The sequence below is a fragment of the Lampetra planeri genome, chromosome 18 (assembly GCF_965212315.1).
Source record: "Lampetra planeri chromosome 18, kcLamPlan1.2.h2, whole genome shotgun sequence".
In the NCBI taxonomy this organism is placed as follows: domain Eukaryota; kingdom Metazoa; phylum Chordata; class Hyperoartia; order Petromyzontiformes; family Petromyzontidae; genus Lampetra; species Lampetra planeri.
The window spans coordinates 12,599,414-12,626,110 of NC_136124.1; the positions used below are offsets into that span (position 1 = coordinate 12,599,414).

Sequence of the window (26,697 nt, forward strand, 5' to 3'; positions counted from 1 at the left end):
ATAGACTGTAGACACAGGCACTGTCTAGACAGACTGTAGACACAGGCGCTGTCTAGACAGACTGTAGAGACAGGCGGTGTCTAGACAGACTGTAGACACAGGCACTGTCTAGACAGACTGTAGAGACAGGCACTGTCTAGACAGACTGTAGAGACAGACGCTGTCTAGACAGACTGTAGAGACAGACGCTGTCTAGACAGACTGTAGACACAGGCACTGTCTAGACAGACTGTAGAGACAGGCGCTGTCTAGACAGACTGTAGAGACAGGGGCTGTCTAGACAGACTGTAGACACAGGCGCTGTCTACACAGACTGTAGAGACAGGCATTGTCTAGACAGACTGTAGACACAGGCGCTGTCTAGACAGACTGTAGAGACAGGCGCTGTCTAGACAGACTGTAGACATAGGCGCTGTCTAGACAGACTGTAAAGACAGGCGCTGTCTAGACAGACTGTAGACATAGGCACTGTCTATACAGACTGTAGACACAAGTACTGTCTAGACAGACTGTAGACAAAGGCACTGTCTAGACAGACTGTAGAGACAGGCACTGTCTAGAAAGACTGTAGACACAGGCACTGTCTAGACAGACTGTAGACAAAGGCACTGTCTAGACAGACTGTAGAGACAGGCACTGTCTAGACGGACTGTTGAGACAGGCACTGTCTAGACAGACTGTATACACAGGCACTGTCTAGACAGACTGTAGAGACAGGCGCTGTCTAGACAGACTGTAGACACAGGAACTGTCTAGACAGACTGTAGACACATGCACTGTCTAGACAGACTGTAGACACAGGTGCTGTCTAGACAGACTGTAGAGACAGGCGCTGTCTAGACAGACTGTAGAGACAGGCGCTGTCTAGACAGACTATAGAGACAGGCGCTGTCTAGACAGACTGTAGACACAGGCGCTGTCTAGACAGACTGTAGAGACAGGCGCTGTCTAGACAGACTATAGAGACAGGCGCTGTCTAGACAGACTGTAAACACAGGCACTGTCTAGACAAACTGTAGACACAGGCACTGTCTAGACAGACTGTAGAGACAGGCGCTGTCTAGACAGACTGTAGAGACAGGGGATGTCTAGACAAACTGTAGACACAGGCGCTGTCTGCACAGACTGTAGAGACAGGCACTGTCTAGACAGACTGTAGACACAGGCGCTGTCTAAACAGACTGTAGACACAGGCGCTGTCTAGACAGACTGTAGAGACAGGCACTGTCGAGACAGACTGTAGACAAAGACACTGTCTAGACAGACTGTAGACACAGATGCTGTCTAGACAGACTGAAGAGACAGGCGCTGTCTAGACAGACTGTAGACAAAGGCACTGTCTAGACAGACTGTAGAGACAGGCGCTGTCTAGACAGACTGTAGACACAGGCGCTGTCTAGACAGACTGTAGACACAGGAACTGTCTAGACAGACTGTAGACACAGGCGCTGTCTAGACAGACTGTAGAGACAGGCACTGTCTAGACAGACTGCAGAGACAGGCGCTGTCTAGACAGACTGTAGACACAGGCGCTGTCTAGACAGACTGTAGAGACAGGCACTGTCTAGACAGACTGTAGAGACAGGCACTGTCTAGACAGACTGTAGAGACAGGCGCTGTCTAGACAGACTGTAGAGACAGGCGCTGTCTAGACAGACTGTAGAGACAGGCGCTGTCTAGACAGACTGTAGAGACAGGCGCTGTCTAGACAGACTGTAGACTCAGGCACTGTCTAGACAGACTGTAGAGACAGGCACTGTCTAGACAGACTGTAGAGACAGACGCTGTCTAAACAGACTGTAGACACAGGCACTGTTTAGACAGACTGTAGAGACAGACGCTGTCTAGACAGACTGCAGAAACAGGCACTGTCTAGACTGTAGAGACAGGCACTGTCTAGATAGACTGTAGACACAGGCACTGTCTAGACAGACTGTAGACACAGGCGCTGTCTAGACAGACTGTAGAGACAGGCGGTGTCTAGACAGACTGTAGACACAGGCACTGTCTAGACAGACTGTAGAGACAGGCACTGTCTAGACAGACTGTAGAGACAGACGCTGTCTAGACAGACTGTAGAGACAGACGCTGTCTAGACAGACTGTAGACACAGGCACTGTCTAGACAGACTGTAGAGACAGGCGCTGTCTAGACAGACTGTAGAGACAGGGGCTGTCTAGACAGACTGTAGACACAGGCGCTGTCTACACAGACTGTAGAGACAGGCACTGTCTAGACAGACTGTAGACACAGGCGCTGTCTAGACAGACTGTAGAGACAGGCGCTGTCTAGACAGACTGTAGACACAGGCGCTGTCTAGACAGACTGTAAAGACAGGCGCTGTCTAGACAGACTGTAGACATAGGCACTGTCTATACAGACTGTAGACACAAGTACTGTCTAGACAGACTGTAGACAAAGGCACTGTCTAGACAGACTGTAGAGACAGGCACTGTCTAGAAAGACTGTAGACACAGGCACTGTCTAGACAGACTGTAGACAAAGGCACTGTCTAGACAGACTGTAGAGACAGGCACTGTCTAGACGGACTGTTGAGACAGGCACTGTCTAGACAGACTGTATACACAGGCACTGTCTAGACAGACTGTAGAGACAGGCGCTGTCTAGACAGACTGTAGACACAGGAACTGTCTAGACAGACTGTAGACACATGCACTGTCTAGACAGACTGTAGACACAGGTGCTGTCTAGACAGACTGTAGAGACAGGCGCTGTCTAGACAGACTGTAGAGACAGGCGCTGTCTAGACAGACTATAGAGACAGGCGCTGTCTAGACAGACTGTAGACACAGGCGCTGTCTAGACAGACTGTAGAGACAGGCGCTGTCTAGACAGACTATAGAGACAGGCGCTGTCTAGACAGACTGTAAACACAGGCACTGTCTAGACAGACTGTAGAGACAGGCGCTGTCTAGACAAACTGTAGACACAGGCGCTGTCTAAACAGACTGTAAACACAGGCACTGTCTAGACAGACTGTAGAGACAGGCACTGTCTAGACAAACTGTAGAGACAGGCGCTGTCTAGACAGACTGTAGAGACAGACACTGTCTAGACAGACTGTAGAGACAGGCGCTGTCTAGACAGACTGTAGACACAGGCGCTGTCTAGACAGACTGTAGAGACAGGCACTGTCGAGACAGACTGTAGACAAAGGCACTGTCTAGACAGACTGTAGACACAGATGCTGTCTAGACAGACTGAAGAGACAGGCGCTGTCTAGACAGACTGTAGACAAAGGCACTGTCTAGACAGACTGTAGAGACAGGCGCTGTCTAGACAGACTGTAGACACAGGCGCTGTCTAGACAGACTGTAGAGACAGGCACTGTCTAGACAGACTGCAGAGACAGGCGCTGTCTAGACAGACTGTAGACACAGGCGCTGTCTAGACAGACTGTAGAGACAGGCACTGTCTAGACAGACTGTAGAGACAGGCGCTGTCTAGACAGACTGTAGACAAAGGAACTGTCTAGACAGACTGTAGACACAGGCACTGTCTAGACAGACTGTAGACACAGGCGCTGTCTAGACAGACTGTAGAGACAGGCACTGTCTAGACAGACTGTAGAGACAGGCGCTGTCTAGACAGACTGTAGAGACAGGCGCTGTCTAGACAGACTGTAGAGACAGGCAATGTCTAGACAGACTGTAGAGACAGGCGCTGTCTAGACAGACTGTAGACTCAGGCACTGTCTAGACAGACTGTAGAGACAGGCACTGTCTAGACAGACTGTAGAGACAGACGCTGTCTAAACAGACTGTAGACACAGGCACTGTTTAGACAGACTGTAGACACAGGCGCTGTCTAGACAGACTGTAGAGACAGGCGGTGTCTAGACAGACTGTAGACATAGGCACTGTCTAGACTGTAGAGACAGGCACTGTTTAGACAGACTGTAGACACAGGCACTGTCTAGACTGTAGAGACAGGCACTGTCTAGACAGACTGTAGACACAGGCACTGTCTAGACAGACTGTAGACACAGGAACTGTCTAGACAGACTGTAGAGACAGGCGCTGTCTAGACAGACTGTAGAGACAGGCGCTGTCTAGACAGACTGTAGAGACAGGCGCTGTCTAGACAGACTGTAGAGACAGGCGCTGTCTAGACAGACTATAGAGACAGGCGCTGTCTAGACAGACTGTAGACACAGGTGCTGTCTAGACAGACTGTAGAGACAGGCGCTGTCTAGACAGACTATAGAGACAGGCGCTGTCTAGACAGACTGTAAACACAGGCACTGTCTAGACAGACTGTAGAGACAGGCGTTGTCTAGACAAACTGTAGACACAGGCGCTGTCTAGACAGACTGTAAACACAGGCACTGTCTAGACAAACTGTGGAGACAGGCACTGTCTAGACAAACTGTAGAGACAGGCACTGTCTAGACAGACTGTAGAGACAGACACTGTCTAGACAGACTGTAGAGACAGGTGCTGTCTAGACAGACTGTAGACACAGGCGCTGTCTAGACAGACTGTGGAGACAGGCACTGTCGAGACAGACTGTAGACACAGGCACTGTCTAGACAGACTGTAGACACAGATGCTGTCTAGACAGACTGAAGAGACAGGCGCTGTCTAGACAGACTGTAGACAAAGGCACTGTCTAGACAGACTGTAGAGACAGGCGCTGTCTAGACAGACTGTAGACACAGGCGCTGTCTAGACAGACTGTAGAGACAGGCGCTGTCTAGACAGACTGTAAACACAGGCGCTGTCTAGACAGACTGTAGACACAGGAACTGTCTAGACAGACTGTAGACACAGGCGCTGTCTAGACAGACTGTAGAGACAGGCACTGTCTAGACAAACTGTAGACACAGGAACTGTCTAGACAGACTGTAGACACAGGCGCTGTCTAGACAGACTGTAGAGACAGGCGCTGTCTAGACAGACTGTAGAGACAGGCACTGTCTAGACAGATTGTAGAGACAGGCGCTGTCTAGACAGACTGTAGAGACAGGCGCTGTCTAGACAGACTGTAGACGCAAGCGCTGTCTAGACAGACTGTAGACTCAGGCACTGTCTAGACAGACTGTAGAGACAGGCACTGTCTAGACAGACTGTAGAGACAGACGCTGTCTAAACAGACTGTAGACACAAGCACTGTCTAGACAGACTGTAGACACAGGAACTGTCTAGACAGACTGTAGAGACAGGCGCTGTCTAGACAGACTGTAGACACAGGCGCTGTCTAGACAGACTGAAGAGAAGGGCGCTGTCTAGACAGATTGTAGAGACAGGCGCTGTCTAGAAAGACTGTAGACACAGGCGCTGTCTAGACAGACTGTAGAGACAGGCGCTGTCTAGACAGACTGTAGAGACAGGCACTGTCTAGACAGACTGTGGAGACAGGAACTGTCTAGACAGACTGTAAACACAAGCACTTTCTAGACAGACTGTAGAGACAGGCACTGTCTAGACAGACTGTCGAGACAGGCGCTGTCTAGACAGACTGTAGAGACAGGCACTGTCTAGACAGACTGTAGACACAGGCGCTGTCTAGACAGGCTGTAGAAACAGGCACTGTCTAGACAGACTGTAGAAACAGGCGCTGTCTAAACAGACTGTAGACACAGGCACTGTCTAGATAGACTGTAGACACAGGCACTGTCTAGACTGTAGAGACAGGCACTGTCTAGACAGTGCCTGTGTCTACAGTCTGTAGACACAGGCACTGTCTAGACAGACTGTAGACACAGGCGCTGTCTAGACAGACTGTAGAGACAGGCGGTGTCTAGACAGACTGTAGACACAGGCACTGTCTAGACAGACTGTAGAGACAGGCACTGTCTAGACAGACTGTAGAGACAGACGCTGTCTAGACAGACTGTAGAGACAGACGCTGTCTAGACAGACTGTAGACACAGGCACTGTCTAGACAGACTGTAGAGACAGGCGCTGTCTAGACAGACTGTAGAGACAGGGGCTGTCTAGACAAACTGTAGACACAGGCGCTGTCTACACAGACTGTAGAGACAGGCACTGTCTAGACAGACTGTAGACACAGGCGCTGTCTAAACAGACTGTAGACACAGGCGCTGTCTAGACAGACTGTAGAGACAGGCACTGTCGGGACAGACTGTAGACAAAGGCACTGTCTAGACAGACTGTAGACACAGATGCTGTCTAGACAGACTGAAGAGACAGGCGCTGTCTAGACAGACTGTAGACAAAGGCACTGTCTAGACAGACTGTAGAGAGAGGCGCTGTCTAGACAGACTGTAGACACAGGCGCTGTCTAGACAGACTGTAGACACAGGAACTGTCTAGACAGACTGTAGACACAGGCGCTGTCTAGACAGACTGTAGAGACAGGCACTGTCTAGACAGACTGCAGAGACAGGCGCTGTCTAGACAGACTGTAGACACAGGCGCTGTCTAGACAGACTGTAGAGACAGGCACTGTCTAGACAGACTGTAGAGACAGGCGCTGTCTAGATAGACTGTAGACAAAGGCACTGTCTAGACAGACTGTAGACACAGGCGCTGTCTAGACAGACTGTAGAGACAGGCACTGTCTAGACAGACTGTAGAGACAGGCGCTGTCTAGACAGACTGTAGAGACAGGCGCTGTCTAGACAGACTGTAGAGACAGGCGCTGTCTAGACAGACTGTAGAGACAGGCGCTGTCTAGACAGACTGTAGACTCAGGCACTGTCTAGACAGACTGTAGAGACAGGCACTGTCTAGACAGACAGTAGAGACAGACGCTGTCTAAACAGACTGTAGACACAGGCACTGTTTAGACAGATTGTAGACACAGGCGCTGTCTAGACAGACTGTAGAGACAGGCGGTGTCTAGACAGACTGTAGACATAGGCACTGTCTAGACAGACTGTAGAGACAGGCACTGTTTAGACAGACTGTAGACACAGGCACTGTCTAGACTGTAGAGACAGGCACTGTCTAGACAGACTGTAGACACAGGCGCTGTCTAGACAGACTGTAGACACAGGCGCTGTCTAGACAGACTGTAGAGACAGGCGCTGTCTAGACAGACTATAGAGACAGGCGCTGTCTAGACAGACTGTAAACACAGGCACTGTCTAGACAGACTGTAGAGACAGGCGCTGTCTAGACAAACTGTAGAGACAGGCACTGTCTAGACAGACTGTAGACACAGGCGCTGTCTAGACAGGCTGTAGAAACAGGCACTGTCTAGACAGACTGTAGAAACAGGCGCTGTCTAAACAGACTGTAGACACAGGCACTGTCTAGATAGACTGTAGACACAGGCACTGTCTAGACTGTAGAGACAGGCACTGTCTAGACAGACTGTAGACACAGGCACTGTCTAGACAGACTGTAGACACAGGCGCTGTCTAGACAGACTGTAGAGACAGGCGGTGTCTAGACAGACTGTAGACACAGGCACTGTCTAGACAGACTGTAGACACAGGCACTGTCTAGACAGACTGTAGACACAGGCGCTGTCTAGACAGACTGTAGAGACAGGCGGTGTCTAGACAGACTGTAGACACAGGCACTGTCTAGACAGACTGTAGAGACAGGCACTGTCTAGACAGACTGTAGAGACAGACGCTGTCTAGACAGACTGTAGAGACAGACGCTGTCTAGACAGACTGTAGACACAGGCACTGTCTAGACAGACTGTAGAGACAGGCGCTGTCTAGACAGACTGTAGAGACAGGGGCTGTCTAGACAAACTGTAGACACAGGCGCTGTCTACACAGACTGTAGAGACAGGCACTGTCTAGACAGACTGTAGACACAGGCGCTGTCTAAACAGACTGTAGACACAGGCGCTGTCTAGACAGACTGTAGAGACAGGCACTGTCGGGACAGACTGTAGACAAAGGCACTGTCTAGACAGACTGTAGACACAGATGCTGTCTAGACAGACTGAAGAGACAGGCGCTGTCTAGACAGACTGTAGACAAAGGCACTGTCTAGACAGACTGTAGAGACAGGCGCTGTCTAGACAGACTGTAGACACAGGCGCTGTCTAGACAGACTGTAGACACAGGAACTGTCTAGACAGACTGTAGACACAGGCGCTGTCTAGACAGACTGTAGAGACAGGCACTGTCTAGACAGACTGCAGAGACAGGCGCTGTCTAGACAGACTGTAGACACAGACGAGAGAAGAGTGTAGCCGAGGCGCGGAGTCTACACGAGGCGCAGAGAGCCAGCAGCACAGAATCTAAGAGAGTCAAGAGAAGCGTAGGGCGGAGAGAAGAGGTCACGAGTTGTACCGTTGTATGGTGACCGCATTGTGAAGAAGAGAGGCCACGCGTTGTATCGTTACAAGTTAAGATTTAATAAAAGAAGTGTGTTCCCGTCAAGGAGTTTCCTGCCGTCATTTTCCAATACTTCATCTGGCGTCAGAAGTGAAACGGGCTTCCAAGCATGGAGACAAGGAAGACCCGTAGGACCCACGGGATTGACCGCGAGGAAAACCTGGACGACTCGGGGCCGCTGGTGGCGGGGGGTGAGGAGGAGGACTTGCCCACGCTACAGGATCCGTCGACGGCGCCGGCCGAGCGACCGGGGACCGACGCCGGGCTTCGTGAGGCGCACTCCCGACTAGCGGAGCTGCTGCTCGCCGCCGCGTCCATCTTGGCGGAGATCAGCTCGTCGGGAGGAGCGGGGACGGTGGGGGACATTTTACAAGGTCGCCCCGCAGATTCCCGCCAAAACGAATGGGGGATTCCCGCCATTGCGCCTGGGCCTACTTTTGGCGGGAACGGCGAGCGCCACGTGGTGGTGGGTTCCCAAGCGCGCGCATCGACGTCATCAGCGCGCGAGGGGGTCCGCCATTTTACGTCTGCTGCTGGAGCCGCCATCTTACACACCGACGGAGAGGCGGAGAGGAACCACGAGGCGGATGACTTCATTTTTCAGCAGCGCCTGCCCACGTTGTCAGCCTTCAAGGCGGAAGGCGGAGACTGGGGCCAATTTCAGCGAAGGTTTTTGGCGCATCAAGAGATGTCAGCGTGGTCCGATGCTACGGCGCTGCGGGCGTTGCCCGCCATGCTGGACGACGATGCGCTCGCGGCCTTCAGGGCTGCACGGAAGTCGGACCGCTCCACGCTGAAGGATGTGCTGGGTTTGTTGGCCAGGGTCTACGGACCTCCCTCGGCGTGCCGCCATCATTTCTACGCAAGACGGAAAGCGGCCACGGAGACCGCGCTGGCCTATCGCACGGCGTTGCTGGCTCTTGCTGATGCTGCGTTCCCGCGGATGGACGAGGAGGGCCAAGACGCGATGGTTTTGGAGCAGCTGCTTAAGTTGGCGCAGGACCTGGGGGTCCCTATCAACACAGCTGACGAGATTGATATTTCTTCTTTGAGAGTCGCCACGAGTATTCAAGCGCACGAGGCCCTACAACGGAAGCAAGGCGTTGGTTGCAACGCTGCTGTCGTCGCAGCCCCGGGTTTGGTGGTCGCCGAACCCCAAGTCGTCAGCCCACGAGAGGAGGCGTTCGCCACGGGACGACCAGGGGACTGGAGGCCGGGGGCCCGGTCGCCTCTGCGATCGGGCCGAAAGTCGGAGCAACCAAGATCTACTCCGACCCTCGTCACGTGCTATAACTGCGGCCTCCGGGGCCACGTGGCGTCCGGGTGCCGCGCTCCGCGGCAGCGCGCCATGGGAGCTCGGCTGGACGACGACCGAGAGCCCAAGTCATCTCTACAATCCCCGGCAAGTCGCGGCACCTCACACGCTCGGCCTGTTTATTCGGCACACATGGGACGCCGCGTTGCGGCGGAGGAGGGCCGGTTAAGGTTCGGGGATTCGGTTCGGCGAGGGGGGTTCGGCCGGGACCAGGGAGACATTGAATGGGCGGAATTGGGGCATAAAATTGTGGCTGCTTCGGCGGGTTCGTCCGTTGTTACGGGATCTATTGATGGGGTTGAGATTAGGGTGTTAGTGGACACGGGGGCATCCGCAACTATTATATCGGACCTCATTTATAATATTCTTCCAGTCCAATGTCGTCCGCTGCTTCCAGTGGATGTGCCATTTTACGCCGCTAATGGGGGATCGTTGGGCATTATCGGTCAGGTTAGGGCGTCCATTCGCATTGGAGATATCAAATTGTCGGGACCCGTTTTCGTTTCGTCTTCTTTGGTAGTTCCGTGTCTTTTGGGCACTGATTTTTTGGCTAAAATGCCTATTAAAATTCTTATCGATCAACGATGCATTGAACTGCCATCGGGTCGCCGGATTTCATTTTTGACGGGCCCTACTGACATTCGGACGGCGTGCGCTACGATACAAGCGGTGGCGACGCAGACCGTGCAAGTGCCCCCGGGTTCACAGATGTTGATTCCCCTCCGGTTGCGGAAACCATGGGTGAGGGAGGCTTCGGGACAAAGTATGCTTTTGGGTCCTTCTAACAAGGCTGTCGGGGGTCTTGATTTATCGGTGGCTCACACTTTGGTGCGGGCTGACAGGGATCCGTTTGTGATGGTTTTGAACGCGGGGTCGCGACCAGCTGTCATTCCGCAGGGCACCGTGCTGGCTCACGCGGCGCAGGTCCCTGTGGATGATGGGTTGGTTGCGCAGGTGGGCTCGAGCCCCGCGCGGAACGTTGAGCCAAGGGAAGACCTTGAGTGGGTCCATTCGCTATGCGCCGCCTCGGACGATTTGTCGGCGGCGCAGTTGGGTGCGCTGCGCGAGTTGCTCATTGAATTCTCTGATGTATTCAGTAAACATAAGTATGACATTGGGTGCACGGATTTGTTGCACCATCACATTAAAACGGGCGATGCGGCGCCGGTCAGGCTAAATCCCTTCCGACTGAGTCCCGTGGAGAAGGAACATGTTCAGTCGGCTGTTAACGATATGCTAGAAGCCGATATTATTTCGCCCTCCTCTAGCCCGTGGGGAGCGCCTATTGTGCTGGTTAAGAAGCAGGACGGGTCCCTGCGATTCTGCGTTGATTTCCGTCGCCTGAATAAGATCTCTGTGGCTGACGCGTATCCGCTCCCCAGGATGGATGAGTCCCTCGATGCATTGTCTGGTGCGCGATATTTTTCGACTCTTGATTTGTTATCGGGGTTTTGGCAGTTGCCGCTCGACGAAGAGTCGAAACCTAAGACAGCATTTCGGACTCCAGGGGGGCTGTTCCAGTTTAACCGGTTACCCATGGGACTTCACTCCTCTCCAGCGACGTTTCAGCGACTTATGGAGCTGGTTTTGTCGGGCTTGCAGTGGGATACATGCTTGATTTATATGGACGATGTCATTGTTTTCAGTAAAACGTTTGAAGAACACCTCCAGCGATTGAGAGGGGTGTTCTTGCGAATGCGATCGGCTAAGTTGAAATTTAAACCGGCCAAATGTCACCTCCTTCGTAGGTCAGTTAGATACTTGGGTCACATTGTCGATTCTTCGGGGATCTCCACCGATCCCGCGAAGACGGATTGTGTCGGTTCGTGGCCGACACCTACGTCCGTTTCCGACGTGCGTAGTTTCATCGGGTTTGCTTCTTATTATCGGCGGTTCGTTGAGCACTTTGCCACTATTGCAAAACCCTTGCACGCTCTAACGGCGAAGGGAGTGAAGTTCAAATGGGGACCGGAGGAGGAGGCCGCGTTTCGCTCCCTCCGGGACGCCTTGGTGGGTGCCCCACCCTTGTGTTATCCCGATTTTGCCAGTCCCTTTTTGCTGGACACGGATGCTAGCAACACGGGCATTGGGGGGGTGCTATCCCAAGTCGTTGGGGGTGTCGAAAGAGTTGTCGCCTACGGTAGTAGGGTGTTGTCTCCGGCGGAGCAGCGCTACTGCGTCACCCGTCGCGAGCTGCTTGCCATTGTTTTTTTTGTGCAGCAGTTTAGGCCATATCTCTATGGTCGTCACTTTACAGTCCGAACGGACCACGCGGCGCTACAGTATTCATTGAGGGTCGCCCAGCCCTCGGGCCAGTTGTTGCATTGGTTGGAAGTCCTCCAGGACTATCAGTTTACGACTACGTACCGTAAGGGGTTGCGACACACAAATGCCGATTGCTTGTCGCGGTTGTTGCCTTGTGATGAATGCGCGTGTTTGTCGGGATCGGCGCGCTGTAAACCGACGCTTGCGGGGGAGATGGGGGCACTGGCTGCGACAGCGGGCGCACCGATCGTGGATGATTCCACTGCCTCTCAGGGTCGGGACTCGCTGCTCTCGCTGTCGCTCAGCGAATGGGGCCGCCTCCAGATGGCGGACAGCTCGCTGCTAGCATTGCGCCGCAAGGTTGGGGGTCCCGAGGGGGACCAGGAGCGTACCGGCTCCTATGTACTTGAGCAGGGCATGTTATTGAGATGGGACAGTTTGTCCCGGCGGAACGCACTCGTGGTGCCTTCCGCTGTGAGGGGGAGGGTTGTCTTGGCGGCACACGAACGCCTCTTGCACTTGGGAGTTAACAAGACGCTTGCCCTGCTTCAGCGTGACTATTACTGGCCGGGAATGGGAAGTGATGTGGTACATATTCTGAAGGGGTGCGTTGAGTGCGCCAGGCGTAAACCACCGCCCGTGGCAGCTAATCCACTGCTGCAATCTATTCAGGTCTCGCGTACCAACGAGCTCGTTGCACTCGATATTTTGGGGCCCTTCCCAGTCACGCCGAGAGGGAATAAATATTTGTTAGTGGGGGTCGAATACTTTACCCGATGGCCTATGGCGTGGCCTCTCGCTAACCAGTCGGCAGCGGCTGTGACGGATGCCTTCGTCCAGGGCTATGTCCTGGACAAGGGGGCTCCCGAACGCCTGCTGACCGACCAAGGTAAAAATTTTTCGAGTAAATTGTTGCAAGAGGTGTGCGATCTGTTGGGTACCAAGAAGGTGCGTACCTCCCCGTACCACCCGCAGACAGACGGGATGGTGGAGAGACTCCACAAAACTTTGACTTCCATGCTGTGCCAGCAGGTGTGCGAGGCACATGTAGATTGGGACCTGCAGGTCCCGGGAGTCCTTGCCGCGTATAGAATGGCCCCCCATGCAGCACGGGGTTTTCCCCATTCTATTTGATGTACGGTCGGGAAGCTGACCCGCCAATGGAAACGCAACTTGGCCTGTCCACTCCACGAACTAATTCTAATTTGGCAGAACATATTAAGTTTAATATTCACAAGCTGACAGAGGCGAGGGAGGCCGCACGGCTTAATTCGCGGGCTCGCCAAATTGCTAATGAACGGTTGCGGGCACTGAAGGTGTCCATGCACGAATGGAAACCAGGTGACAGGGCCTGGCTGCATTGCCCTCAGGCACCCTTGGCTACGTCGCCTAAATTGTTGAGACCGTGGAGGGGACCCGTGGAGGTCGTGCGCGTTGCACGGCCCCAGTGCGTTCAGATAAAGTGGGGAAAGCGCCGTTGGTACGTTCACCCCTCCCGACTGAAACCGTTCTCGCCTCCATATGGCCTCCCCTTGTGTCGTGATGGCCGGGCGTGTGACGTGACCGGCGACCCAGAGGGGGAAATGTCTCTGCCTGATCCACACGTATTTTCGCCTGATCTGCTCCCAGGTGTCTCGGAACTGACAGCTGCCGACCACCGGCGGCCGGATCTCCGCGGCGGGGCCGGCCCTTTCAGGCCCGTTCCGCGCCGTCTGGAGCAGCCGGAACCGCCGGACGGTCGTCAGTGTCCCGCCCCATACGACGGACCAGCCAGACGGACTCGCGCCAGGTCGTGCTACTTTGCATGACCTGCCTCGTGAGGAGTCGGGGCAGTTGGAGCGCCTCGTCACTGCGTGTAGTCGCAGGGACGTGGGGTGCGTTCGTTTTTTGGAATTTGCTTGTATCGTGTTATTGTTGACTTTTCGTGTTCATTGTCAATCTGTACATAGTTATTCTTGTTGTTGTTGTTGTTATGTTACGGGGCACACTCGGGGGGTTACGGGTTTTTTTTTGTTGGTTGTCGTCTTATCGTCGCGGTTGGTTGTTGTTAGCAGCCGGGCCGGCTGCGAGCTATGTGGGAGGGGGTGATGTAGTGGTGATACGCGCTGGGTGTATACGTCGTGTGCCAGCGCGTATGTACGGGTGTGTGTGTGGTGACGCGCGCTGACGGGGAGGAGCAGGCGTCAGTGCGCGGGTGGGGGTAGTGCTGCTGATTGGCTGTGTGCCGGTGACGCGCTGAGAGGGAGTGATCGGGTGGCAGCGCGGTGTGATTGGTCGGGGAGTGGAAACACGCGCTGGGCGGAACCGGATCGTAGAGATAGCGCGTGGTGATTGGGTAACTGAGGAGCGGTGCCGACGTTGAGGTCCGCATCCGCTCCGTCTCCCGGGAAGAAGAGATATATAAGGTGATGCACAGAGGAGTAGGGGGGCAGAAGTGGAACCATCTAAGAATGAAGACGAAGGTGCAGAGATAGAGCCCGGAGAGGAGAGTAATGGAGAGTAGAGGAGAGTAAGGTATAAGTGTGTAGCCAGAGAGAGAGAACGGTCTACACGAGCTGAGTAATGTATAGTGTGTAGCCAGAGAGAGAGAGAACGGTCTACACGAGCTGAGTAATGTATAGTGTGTAGCCAGAGAGAGAGAACGGTCTACACGAGCTGAGTAATGTATAGTGTGTAGCCAGAGAGAGAGAGAACGGTCTACACGAGCTGAGTGATGTATAGTGTGTAGCCAGAGAGAGAGAAAGGTCTACACGAGCCGAGTATGCATACGGTGTAGCCAGAGAGAGAGAAAGGTCTACACGAGCCGAGTATGCATACGGTGTAGCCAGAGAGAGAGATGCAAAGTCTACACGAGGCGAGTGGAGAGTGTAGCAGAGGCGCAGAGTCTACACGAGACGAGAGAAGAGTGTAGCCGAGGCGCGGAGTCTACATGAGGCGCAGAGAGCCAGCAGCACAGAATCTAAGAGAGTCAAGAGAAGCGTAGGGCGGAGAGAAGAGGTCACGAGTTGTACCGTTGTATGGTGACCGCATTGTGAAGAAGAGAGGCCACGCGTTGTATCGTTACAAGTTAAGATTTAATAAAAGAAGTGTGTTCCCGTCAAGGAGTTTCCTGCCGTCATTTTCCAATACTTCAGATGTAATAGGAAAATGTGATTAAACGGGGGGTGGGGCGCCAATTTTATAGTTTGTCCCCAGGCGCAAAATATCCTAGCTACGCCTCTGGACCTAGGGGAGGTCCCAGGACCGCTTCAAATAATCATCTGAACGATGATCGTCATCACCGGCTGTTGGGCAGCGAGCGGGAATCGAACTCAGAGTGGCCTCGGTAAGGTAAAAGCAACGAGCCTACCTTTACCCTACCTTTTACCCTTACCCCATACAAATTACCCGATTACAGGGTAATTATTGGGGTACTACTACACATGAATAAGGTTTATAGCGGTAAATGCTAGGTAGAGCGCTTTATACATATAGCATACTCTCGATTATTCCAATTTTACACGCTTTCTTTTAACTCTGTTGTCGTCGTCATTGTTGTTGTCGTCGTTGTTGTCATTGTTGTATCCTCAAATCTTGTAACTCAATTTTAACCCACTTCCCAATGTGGTACCGACTGCAAACTTGGTATACTTATGTCATACTGATGACAATACCATATTCTATCATTTTTTACATTATGTTTTATGTTATGTTTCGGCTTGGGTCTAATTGTCCACGGTAAACTGACGTTGGCTGTAATTGACCACGGTCCCTTACATTGTGGCAAGCCTCGGGCCACTTCCTAGAGTTGTGGAGTTCTGCCATTACTAGCACGGTACATTTTACAAAAGCGTGTTTTTAAAAAGAGTTTTTAAAAATATTACTTATTAAATGGGGGCCACGGACTGCGCCACGGAGCTTTTAGCGGTAAACAAGGCATCGTATTTACCGGGTAATACTTCGCGCTACCTTTACCCTACCCTTTACCTTACCCCTTGGCATGTCGACACCTTTACCCTTTACCGTTTTACCCGGTAAAAAGGGTAAATTACCTTGCCTTGCCGAGGCCTAACTCCGACACACACTCGGGGACACGTGCACATGCAGAGGTACTATTAGTATTGTTGTTGTTGTGGCGCACTCCCCATGCTGCCAGCCGGTAGTATCCCACACGTGTCCATAGGGGGCGGTAGCGTGCCTGAGCCCAGTGTCAAGGGACTATGGCCCACGGAGTCTACGGTAACCCCGATGGCACCGGGTGGGGAATCATTTGGTCTCTGGCCCTGCCAAGGCAACCGCAGGCGGGACTCGGAATTCAATAAATCTCGGAGCAAACCTGGAAAAGCAGTTGCGAGTAGCAACATCATCATCAATACCAGCTAACATCATCACACACCTCGCCAAAGAGAAGCAGGTACAGCCATCACATTATGGGTGAGTTAATGAAATGTTTGACCAAATATAACAACAGGCAAATTTTTAAGTTGATAATTTTGTATGGCCCGTGAATGATGTTGTAAATATCCAAATGGCCCTTGGCAGAAAAAGGTTCTCCGCCCTATGGGATAACCCCAGACCCCGGGAGCGGGGGGGGGGGATGACGTCACCCTCCCAGGATCTGGTGGAAGGTGCTGGAAGGAAGGGCCGTGGCTGGGGCGGAGCGAGCCAGGGACTTGTATAAAAGCCGGACCCCTCTGAACGGCGGAGGCAGTCGTCGCCCGCACGAAGACCAAGAACCTCATGAAGAGAAGAGCCCACGGGCAGAGCCGTACCCCTGGCAAGGGTCGGCTCCGGCTCGTGGAGGCCAAGCTTCACTCAAGAAGGGCTAGAATAGCCAGCTAGAGGCGTATCGGGTGTAAGGGGCTGGTACTCCTCCGTGTTAGGGATTATTTGTTAATAAAAATATGTGTTGCCTCAGACTCTCCTCTAGTTATTGACCCACTACACACACAACGCTGATGAGCAGCACTATTGATTAACCCGGGGTCAATAACCATTCCCGGACACGGCCACGCCAAAGTGTTTTGGCCGTCCGCGGTTCATGCGAGGCTGAGCGACCCACCTCCAACCTCATCGTGGCCAACGATTTCTGTGACAGGCACTGCGCCGTCTCTTCCTTCTGCTCAAACACAGCTGCGAGGTCCGTTCCTAACAGTCTCGTCACCACCACCACCCTGAGCTGTGCTCCACGTTACCCGCTCTTACAGTCGAATACATCCTAGAATGACGTCTCCCTGTAACAGTACTGAACTCCTCCCCCGCACCTCCGATTAGCACGGTAGGCTACGTACGGCGCGAAAGAAGTTCAACGCACGGTGCGTACATACCATGCCAGAGGCGCCAGGCTGAACCACAGACGCTGAGCGGGAAGGCAGCAGCAGCAGCCAGATGGCGAGCCTGAGACAAAGCCCACACCCCACCCCCCCAAGCTCTGCGATCCTCGATATATGAAGATCATCCACGGAGGACGAGGTGCCCCCCCCCCACCCTGCACCTCGTCCTCCCTCCAACATCCGTTGCGCCGCCCTTTATTACCACCTTCACCTTCCTGGCTCCACCCCCCCCCCCATCCTGCACCCGTCCCCCTTGGCTCCTCCCCCCCTCTTCTTTACTCTATATATTAATGCCCCATCACAAATAACTCCCACTACAGTTATTTTGCTGTGCCTTTTTACACCTGATGAAGGAAGCTTGTGTTGCCTCCGAAACGTCGTGATTTAATTGATTTATTTTCATTTATGATTATTATTTTATTTTGTATGGTTACCGTATACCCTGGCTCGCCAGGAGAAGGCAGTACAGCAAGTAGACTAATCGTCACCTGTTTCCCTCTGTGCTGTGATAGAGCGTTGCCCTCTCGCGCGAGGTGTGGGGTTTTCTCCGCATGCTCCGGTTTCCACAGGCGCTTTATAAACGACTCATGGATCGACTCAAAACATCTCAGAATAAAAACCCTCAATGAAGCAGCGGGACCCTTCTCAAAAAGCGTCCGACTCCGTGCGGTGGCTCGCATGGATGAGCGAGTCAACGATGATCGATAAAGTCATTGATCGGAGGTGCGCAGGAGGAGCACGAGGTGTAAGAGGGGAGAGGGGGGGGTCGTCACCTTTGGGCGCAGTGCGCTCCACAAGAAGGGCCCGCGCCTGCGGCTCGCTGATGAACTTCCGCAGCTGCTCCAGGCAGTGGCGCTCCGAGAGGGAGGCCTCCAGGCCCGCGGTGGCCTCGCCTCCATCCTCCAGCAGCAGGGGCACCAGGCGGCGCACGTGCTTCTGCAGCACGGCCTCGTCCGCTAGGTTCAGCACCGGTCCGGCGCTGCCCCCGGCACCTCCAGGAGCTCCGCCGCCGCCGCCGCCGCCGGCTGTGGACTCGGTGTCCACGCCGGTGTCTGCCATGGATCTCCCGACCCTCTGCGTCCTCCTCGGCCTGGGTAGAGGATGGGAGAAGTTTCAGGTGGCGGCACGGGGGCAGGGGGGGGGGTCCTCGTGGCGTCTCTGTCGGGGTCGCCTGCTGTGCGAGGTGGAGCGGGACGTGTCCGCGTGGCTGTGGCGTGAGTGGGGAGTGCTGGCGCAGGGGGTAGCAAGCCCCAGTTTGATTCCCGCTCACGGATCGATATCAGTGGCGAATGTCTGCACCGGTCCGGCGCCTCTGCTAGGTCGACTCAGCCTTTAAACGAGTATCTGATGCTTTATGTAAACGTCAGTATTGGGGAGACAAAGGCGGGCGGGCGTGGTTCTGGCCACACCACCGTCTCGTGTGCTATTCCGTCCTTCATAGGTGCTCGCCACCAGCACTTTCCCCAACAGTCTGTTAAAGGCTACACGGGTGATCTTTGTCTTTGTTTGTGTGCTGTGTCAGTGCGCTTCGGTGTGCTGACCCTGACGGGTTCTGCACCACAGACGAACCGAGCTCCACGACTGGCCCAGGTCAACACCGGCGGCGAGTGATATCTGATTCGGTCCTGGCCCTCCCTGAGGATGACTCAACCTTCACTAAAGACAAAGATCCCCCGGGTAGCCTTAGCAGACTGTAGGGGCCAGTGCTGTAAACGAGCACCTATGAAGACCGGAACGGTACACGAGGGGGTGGGTGACCAGCACCACGCCCGACCGCCTTTGTCTCCCTAGTAGCGATGCTTACACACCGCACCAGGTTGCTCATTTTAGGCTGAGTCGACCTAGGGGAGGCCCAGAACCGGTTCAAACAATCGTCACCGGTGTTGGTGGCCGTGAGCGGCAATAGAACTCGGCTCGCAGGGGTTCGCAGCGTAGTGCTAACCGCTGCACCACCACTCTCACCACCACTGCCCCCCCTTGAGTGCCGTGCCTCGCGTTGATTGGGGGTGCTCGCTGGCAGCACTTCCCACGACAAGCCCCAGGAAGGGGGCGGACATGAAGAGCAGCTCCAGCGGGGCCTCCACGTCCAGGCTGCTGGACCTGCTGCCCCCCCCCCCCCCCCCACGACGAGCGGGCTGCTGGGTGGCTAAAACCGCAGCGTGGCGGCACCACGGGGAGCAGCCCGTGGTGCATCTGTCTGCTGTCACGTCAGTCAACCCATAGCACCTGGGCCTCGCCTGTGACCTCTTACCAGCAGCGAGCCTTGGCTATGAATAGAGAGCCACTGCCCGAAACGTCGTCTATTACATTTTTACGTTTTGCCTGGTAGGGGCCACAGTGTTGTGACGAGCTCTCTTAACAATTAACGCGGAATCAAAGTGCACCTAGCCTGGCACAACACCGGGGAGATATTGACGCCGCTTAGTAGCAAACCGCGGTTGTTGTGTTTCTCTGAGCGTGGACTCAAATGGGTACCCCACCCCTCTCCACTGACCCCCCACTGACCCCCCACTGACCCCCCCACTGATTCCCCCTCCATCCCCCCACTGACCCCCCCACCCCTCCCAACCCCCCCAGTGACCCACACTCACCCCCCCCCCCCGCTGACACCCCCCACCACCACTGACTCCTCCCACTGACCCCCCCACTGACCCCCCCCCACCACCACCCCCTCCAATGACCCCTCCCACTGACCCCCCCCACCCCTCCCAACCCCCCACTGCCCCTCACTGACCCCCCCACTGACCCACCCCACCACCACCCCCCACTGACCCACTGACCCCCCCCCCCCCACTGACCCCTCACTGACCCCCCCCACTGACCCCTCACTGACCCCCCCACTGACCCCTCACTGACCCCCCCACAATCCCCCCACGGACCCGGGTCAATCTCCTCGTGCTGGGCACCAACACGACAGAGCTTCGTGCCACCTGCCCGCTGTAGTTCACGACGGTAGTAGTAGTCGTAATAATACTGAATATAATAGGTGCTCGCTAACCCTTGCCATGGCTTATGCAGGGAAAAGGCAGAGGTGGATTTTGTCTTTCGAGTCCATTTCTCCTCTGCCCTCTCCTCGTCCTCGTGTCTTGTGTATCTGTGTGTGTTTACCATTAGCCCGACCAAAACTAAGCACCTGCCTGGGTATTTTGTACCATCGGACACTCCACCCCCACAACTCTCAATCGGTGATGGGGCAGTTGTGGAGAGAGTGGAGAGTTTCCCATACCTGGGCAGTGTGCTCATGACCGGCTCCAGTTTAACAGCAGCGATCTCACTGCGAATCAGTCGAGCGGCAATATATTTTCATCGGTTGCGTAACGCTGTGTGGAAGCTATCTGGACTGTCGCTCCGCACGAAGCTTCAGGTCTTCTCGGCCACAGTCATTCCCTCCCTTCTCTACGCTTGCGAAACGTGGACCCTCCTAATTGAGCATCTTCGCCGATTAGAAACATTTAGGCTGGCCAGCCTACGATCCATCCTGGGTTTAACCAGGCTGGATTGTGTGAAGAGCTCACAAATCCTTGAAAGATCTGGGCAAAGCCCCATCGGTGAGCTCCTCCGGCAGGCAAGGCTGCGTTGGCTGGGTCATGTAGCCCGCATGCCCAGCCACTGCATGCCTAAACAGCTTTTGTTCGGCCGGATCGAGGGGTCTAAACGGGCATGGCACGGGCTAGAGAAGAGATGGAGTGATGTGGTAGAGGAGGACGTGGAGCTGAGTGGACTTGCCGATGACTGGTACCAGCGGTGTCAAGATCGGCCTCTGTGGAGGAGGCTCGTGAAGGACGCTACTGGGTAGTTGGAGGCAGTCGCCCTCCAACAACAACAGAGGGCGGAGGAGCGACTCTCACAACAACGAGCGGAGCGCCGGGTGGATAAAACACAGCAAGTTGGCACAGTAGGGGGCACAGGTGGTGCATCAGCCAGTCATCTCGGTCATCTCAGTCAGTCGACCTGTGTCACCTGGGTCTGCCCCTTGACCTCCTGCCAGCGGGCGTTCGACACCTCACTTGGCCTTAAAGTACGCACAGACCTGGTACAAGCATCATGGTGATGTCACTGCCACTTAGTAGCGAATGGCGGTTGTTGTTGTGTCTATCATTATTCGTGTATCTGTGTCTCTTTGTCCGTGTGTCTTTGAGTGACAGTGTTTGTGTATCTCTGTGTGTTTGTGTATCTCTCTGTCCGTGTCTGAAATGTGGCGCATTGCGCTACGAACCCCAGGTCCAGAGTTCGATTCCCGGCCAGTGGCGAGTGATGTGCGAACCGGTCTCTGGGCCTTCCCTAGGTCGACTCAGCCTTAAACGAGTACCCAGTGCGCTGCGTCAACATTCACAATGTGCAGACAAAGGAGGTCTGGCGCAGAGGCTGGCGGCATTAGCGAAATACTCCCTTAGCGTGTGTGTGTCTGTGTGGGTCTGTGTGTGTGTCTGTGTGTGTATGTGTGTGTGTCTGTGTGTGTGTCTGTGTGTGTCTGTGTGTGTGTCTGTGTGTGTGTGTCTGTGTGTCTGTGTGTGTGTCTGTGTGTGTGTGTCTGTGTAGGTCTGTGTGTGTGGTTGTGTGTGTGTCTGTGTGTGTGTGTCTGTGTGTGTGTTTGTGTGTGTCTGTCTGTGTGTGTGTGGGGTGCGGTGGTGTCGTGGTCAGCGCTACGCTGCGCTACGAACCCAGCCACCCCCGGTTTTGACTCCCGCTCACGGCCACCAACAGCCGTGACGATTGTCTGAACCGATCCTGGGTCCCTAGGTGGACTCAGCCTCAAATTAATCCCTGGTGCGGCGTGTAAAATCATCGCCACTGGGGAGACCAAGGCGCTCGGGCGTGGTGCCGGCCACCCACCCCCTTGTGTGCCGTCCTTCATAGGTGCTACCCGCTCACAGCACTTGCCCCAGTAGCCCATGACAGGCTACACGGGGGATCTTTGCCTCTGTGCGTGCATCTCTGGTGGCCGCGTCTCCCTGATGACGACGTCGCCAGCCCCAGCCGGGGGGGCGGGGGGTCGCGCGCACTGCGCCACGAATCCGCCCCGCCTGGGGGAGCGACTCCGGGCAGCAGCGGTGGCCAAGATGAGTCTAGGACCTGTCGCGATGCGCCTCTAGGTCCACTCAGACTTAAGTGAGTGCCAGGTGGCCAGGCGGGCATTTGCGTCTGGGGCTGCCTTTGTGTTTCTGACTGAGTGTCTCTCTGTGTCCGGCTCAGGCATGGCAAACACCACACACAGACACACACACACAAATACACACAAACACACACACAGACACAAACACACACAAACACACACAGACACACACAGACACACACACAGACACACATAGACACAAACACACACAGACACACCCATACACAGACACACCCATACACAAACACACAGAGACAGAAACACACACAGACACAAACACACAGAGACACACACACATACACACCCAGACACAAACACACAGAGACACACACACATACATACCCAGACACACCCATACGCAAACACACAGAGACAGAAACACACACAGACACACACACACACACGTCTCTGTGTGTGTGTGTCTGTGTATGTCTCTCTGTGTGTGCGTGTCTGTGTATGATTCTCTGTGTGTGTGCGTGTCTGTGTGTGTCTATGTGCATGCCGGCGTGTATGTTGAGGGTCTCTCTGATTATGTGTGCGTCTCTGTGTGCGGGTCTCTATCTGTGTGTGATTCTCTGTGCGCGTGTGTCTCTGCGCGTGCCTTTGTGCGCGTGCGATGCCTGAGCGTGTCTCTATGGGTCTCCCTGACTCTGTATGCGCGTGTGTGTAGGTGTGTAGGTGTGTGTGTGTACGTGTCTCTGTCTCTGTCCGTGAGTCCGTCTCTTTGTGTCTGCCTCTCGTCACGCGTCGTCCTCACCTCTTCCTCCCCGCGGCTCAGTCTCGCTGCGAGCGGAGACTCCCGACGTGACAGCCGCGCAGATTTCTCCTCTGATTTATATTCACATCCCTCCCTCCCTCCTCCCTCCCCCCATCACCCCTCCCCATCACCCCTCCATCACCCCTCCCTCCCTCCTCCCTCCCCCCATCACGCCTCCCCCACGCCTCCTCCCTCCCTCGCACTGCCAAGCACAGCCACATCACTGCACCATCATTCCTCAGCGCCATCATCGCAGCACGTACCCACTGCCATCACACCCCCCATCACATTGCACTGCATTACACGGCCCCACCACCATCAACACAACATCACACATCCATTATTAGACTCCACCACACACACACATCACACTGTCACACACCCATCATTACACCCCATCACACACCATCACCCACACCATCACACCCCCATCACATTGCACTGCATTACACGGCCCCACCACCATGACACACCATCAACACACCATCGCACACCACCACCACCATCACACACCACCACCATCACACACCCACCATCACACACCACCATGACACATCACACACCATCACACACCATCACCTACCATCACATACCATCATACACCATCACACACCATCAACACACCATCACACATCCATTATTAGACACAACCACACACCATCACACACCATCACACACCACCACACACCATCACACACAACCACACACCATCACACACCATCACACACCATCACACACCACCACACACCATCACACACCATCACACACCATCACACACCACCACACACCACCATCACACACCACTCACACACCCACCATCACACACCAACACACACCATCACACACCACTCACACACCATCACACACCATCACACACCACCACACACCACCACACACCCATCACATCACCATCACACACCACTCACACACCACTCACACACCCACCATCACACACCACTCACACACCATCATACACCACCACACACCACTCACACACCCACCATCACACACCATCACACACCATCACACACCACCACACACCCACCATCACACACCATCACACACCACCACACACCCATCACACACCACCACACACCATTACACACCACTCACACACCACTCACACACCACTCACACATCACACACCATCACACACCATCACACACCATCATACACACCCACCACACACCATCACACACCACACACCGACCATCACCCACCACCACACACCCATCACACACAATCACACCCCATCACACACCACCACACACCATCACACACCACCACACACCACCACACACCATCACACACCACCACACACCACTCACACCACCATCACACACCACTCACACACCCACCATCACACACCATCACACACCATCACACTCCACCACACACCACCACACACCCATCACACCACCATCACACACCACCATCACACACCACTCACACACCCACCATCACACACCACTCACACACCATCACACACTACCACACACCACTCACACACCCACCATCACACACCATCACACACCATCACACACCACCACACCTCCACCATCACACACCATCACACACCACCACACACCCATCACACACCACCACACACCCACCATCACACACCATCACACACCACCACACACCCATCACACACCCACCATCACACACCACTCACACACCATCACACACCATCACAAACCACCACACACCCATCACACACCACTCACACACCTACCATCACACACCATCAAACACCACCACACACCCATCACACACCCACCATCACACACCATCACACACCATCACACACCACTCACACACCATCACCCACCATCACACACCACCACACACCATCACACACCATCACAAACCACTCACACACCATCACACACCATCACACACCATCACACACCACTCACACACCACTCACACAAACTCACACACCACTCATACATCACACACCATCACACACCACCACACACCCATCACACACCACCACACACCATCACACACCACTCACACACCACTCACACTCCACTCACACATCACACACCATCACACACCATCACACACCATCATACACACCCACCACACACCATCACACACCACACACCGACCATCACCCACCACCACACACCCATCACACACCATCACACACCACCACACACCATCACACACCACCACACACCACTACACACCACCACACACCATCACACGCCACCACACACCACTCACACCACCATCACACACCACTCACACACCCACCATCACACACCATCACACACCATCACACACCAGTCACACACCATCACACACCACTCACACACCATCACACACCATCACACACCACCACACACCCATCACACACCACTCACACACCCACCATCACACACCATCAAACACCACCACACACCAATCACACACCCACCATCACACACCATCACACACCATCACACACCACTCACACACCATCACCCACCATCACACACCGTCACACACCACTCACACACCACTCACACAAACTCACACACCACTCATACATCACACACCATCACACACCACCACACACCCATCACACACCACCACACACCATCACACACCACTCACACACCACTCACACACCACTCACACATCACACACCATCACACACCATCACACACCATCATACACACCCACCACACACCATCACACACCACCCACCGACCATCACCCACCACCACACACCCATCACACACCATCACACACCACCACACACCATCACACACCACCACACACCACCACACACCATCACACGCCACCACACACCACTCACACCACCATCACACGCCACCACACACCACTCACACCACCATCACACACCACTCACACACCCACCATCACACACCATCACACACCATCACACACCACTCACACACCATCACACACCATCACACACCCATCAAACACCCACCATCACACACCATCACACACCACTCACACACCACCACACACCCATCACACACCACCACACACCATCACACACCATCAGACACCACTCACACACCACTCACACAAACTCACACACCACTCATACATCACACACCATCACACACCACCACACACCCATCACACACCACCACACACCATTACACACCACTCACACACCACTCACACACCACTCACACATCACACACCATCACACACCATCACACACCATCATACACACCCACCACACACCATCACACACCACACACCGACCATCACCCACCACCACACACCCATCACACACCATCACACACCATCACACACCACCACACACCATCACACACCACCACACACCACTCACACCACCATCACACACCACTCACACACCCACCATCACACACCACTCACACACCATCACCCACCATCACACACCACCACACACCATCACACACCATCACACACCACTCACACACCATCACACACCATCACACACCGTCACACACCACTCACACACCACTCACACAAATTCACACACCACTCATACATCACACACCATCACACACCACCACACACCCATCACACACCACCACACACCATCACACACCACTCACACACCACTCACACACCACTCACACATCACACACCATCACACACCATCACACACCATCATACACACCCACC

The 26,697-nt window shown here is 54.4% G+C and overlaps 1 protein-coding gene across 1 annotated transcript in view; it reads right to left on the bottom strand.

Moving 5' to 3' along the window:
* The window catches only part of LOC144723685 (cytoplasmic dynein 1 heavy chain 1-like), a 124,688-nt gene extending 106,425 nt beyond the window's left edge, over positions 1 to 18,263 (bottom strand). Inside the window, exon 1 of the mRNA XM_078602605.1 lies at positions 17,956 to 18,263. Coding sequence (XP_078458731.1) covers positions 17,956 to 18,241 — 286 coding nt within the window. The 5' untranslated portion in view covers positions 18,242 to 18,263. The remainder of the gene's footprint in view (positions 1 to 17,955) is intronic.
* Positions 18,264 to 26,697: the final 8,434 nt, after the last annotated feature.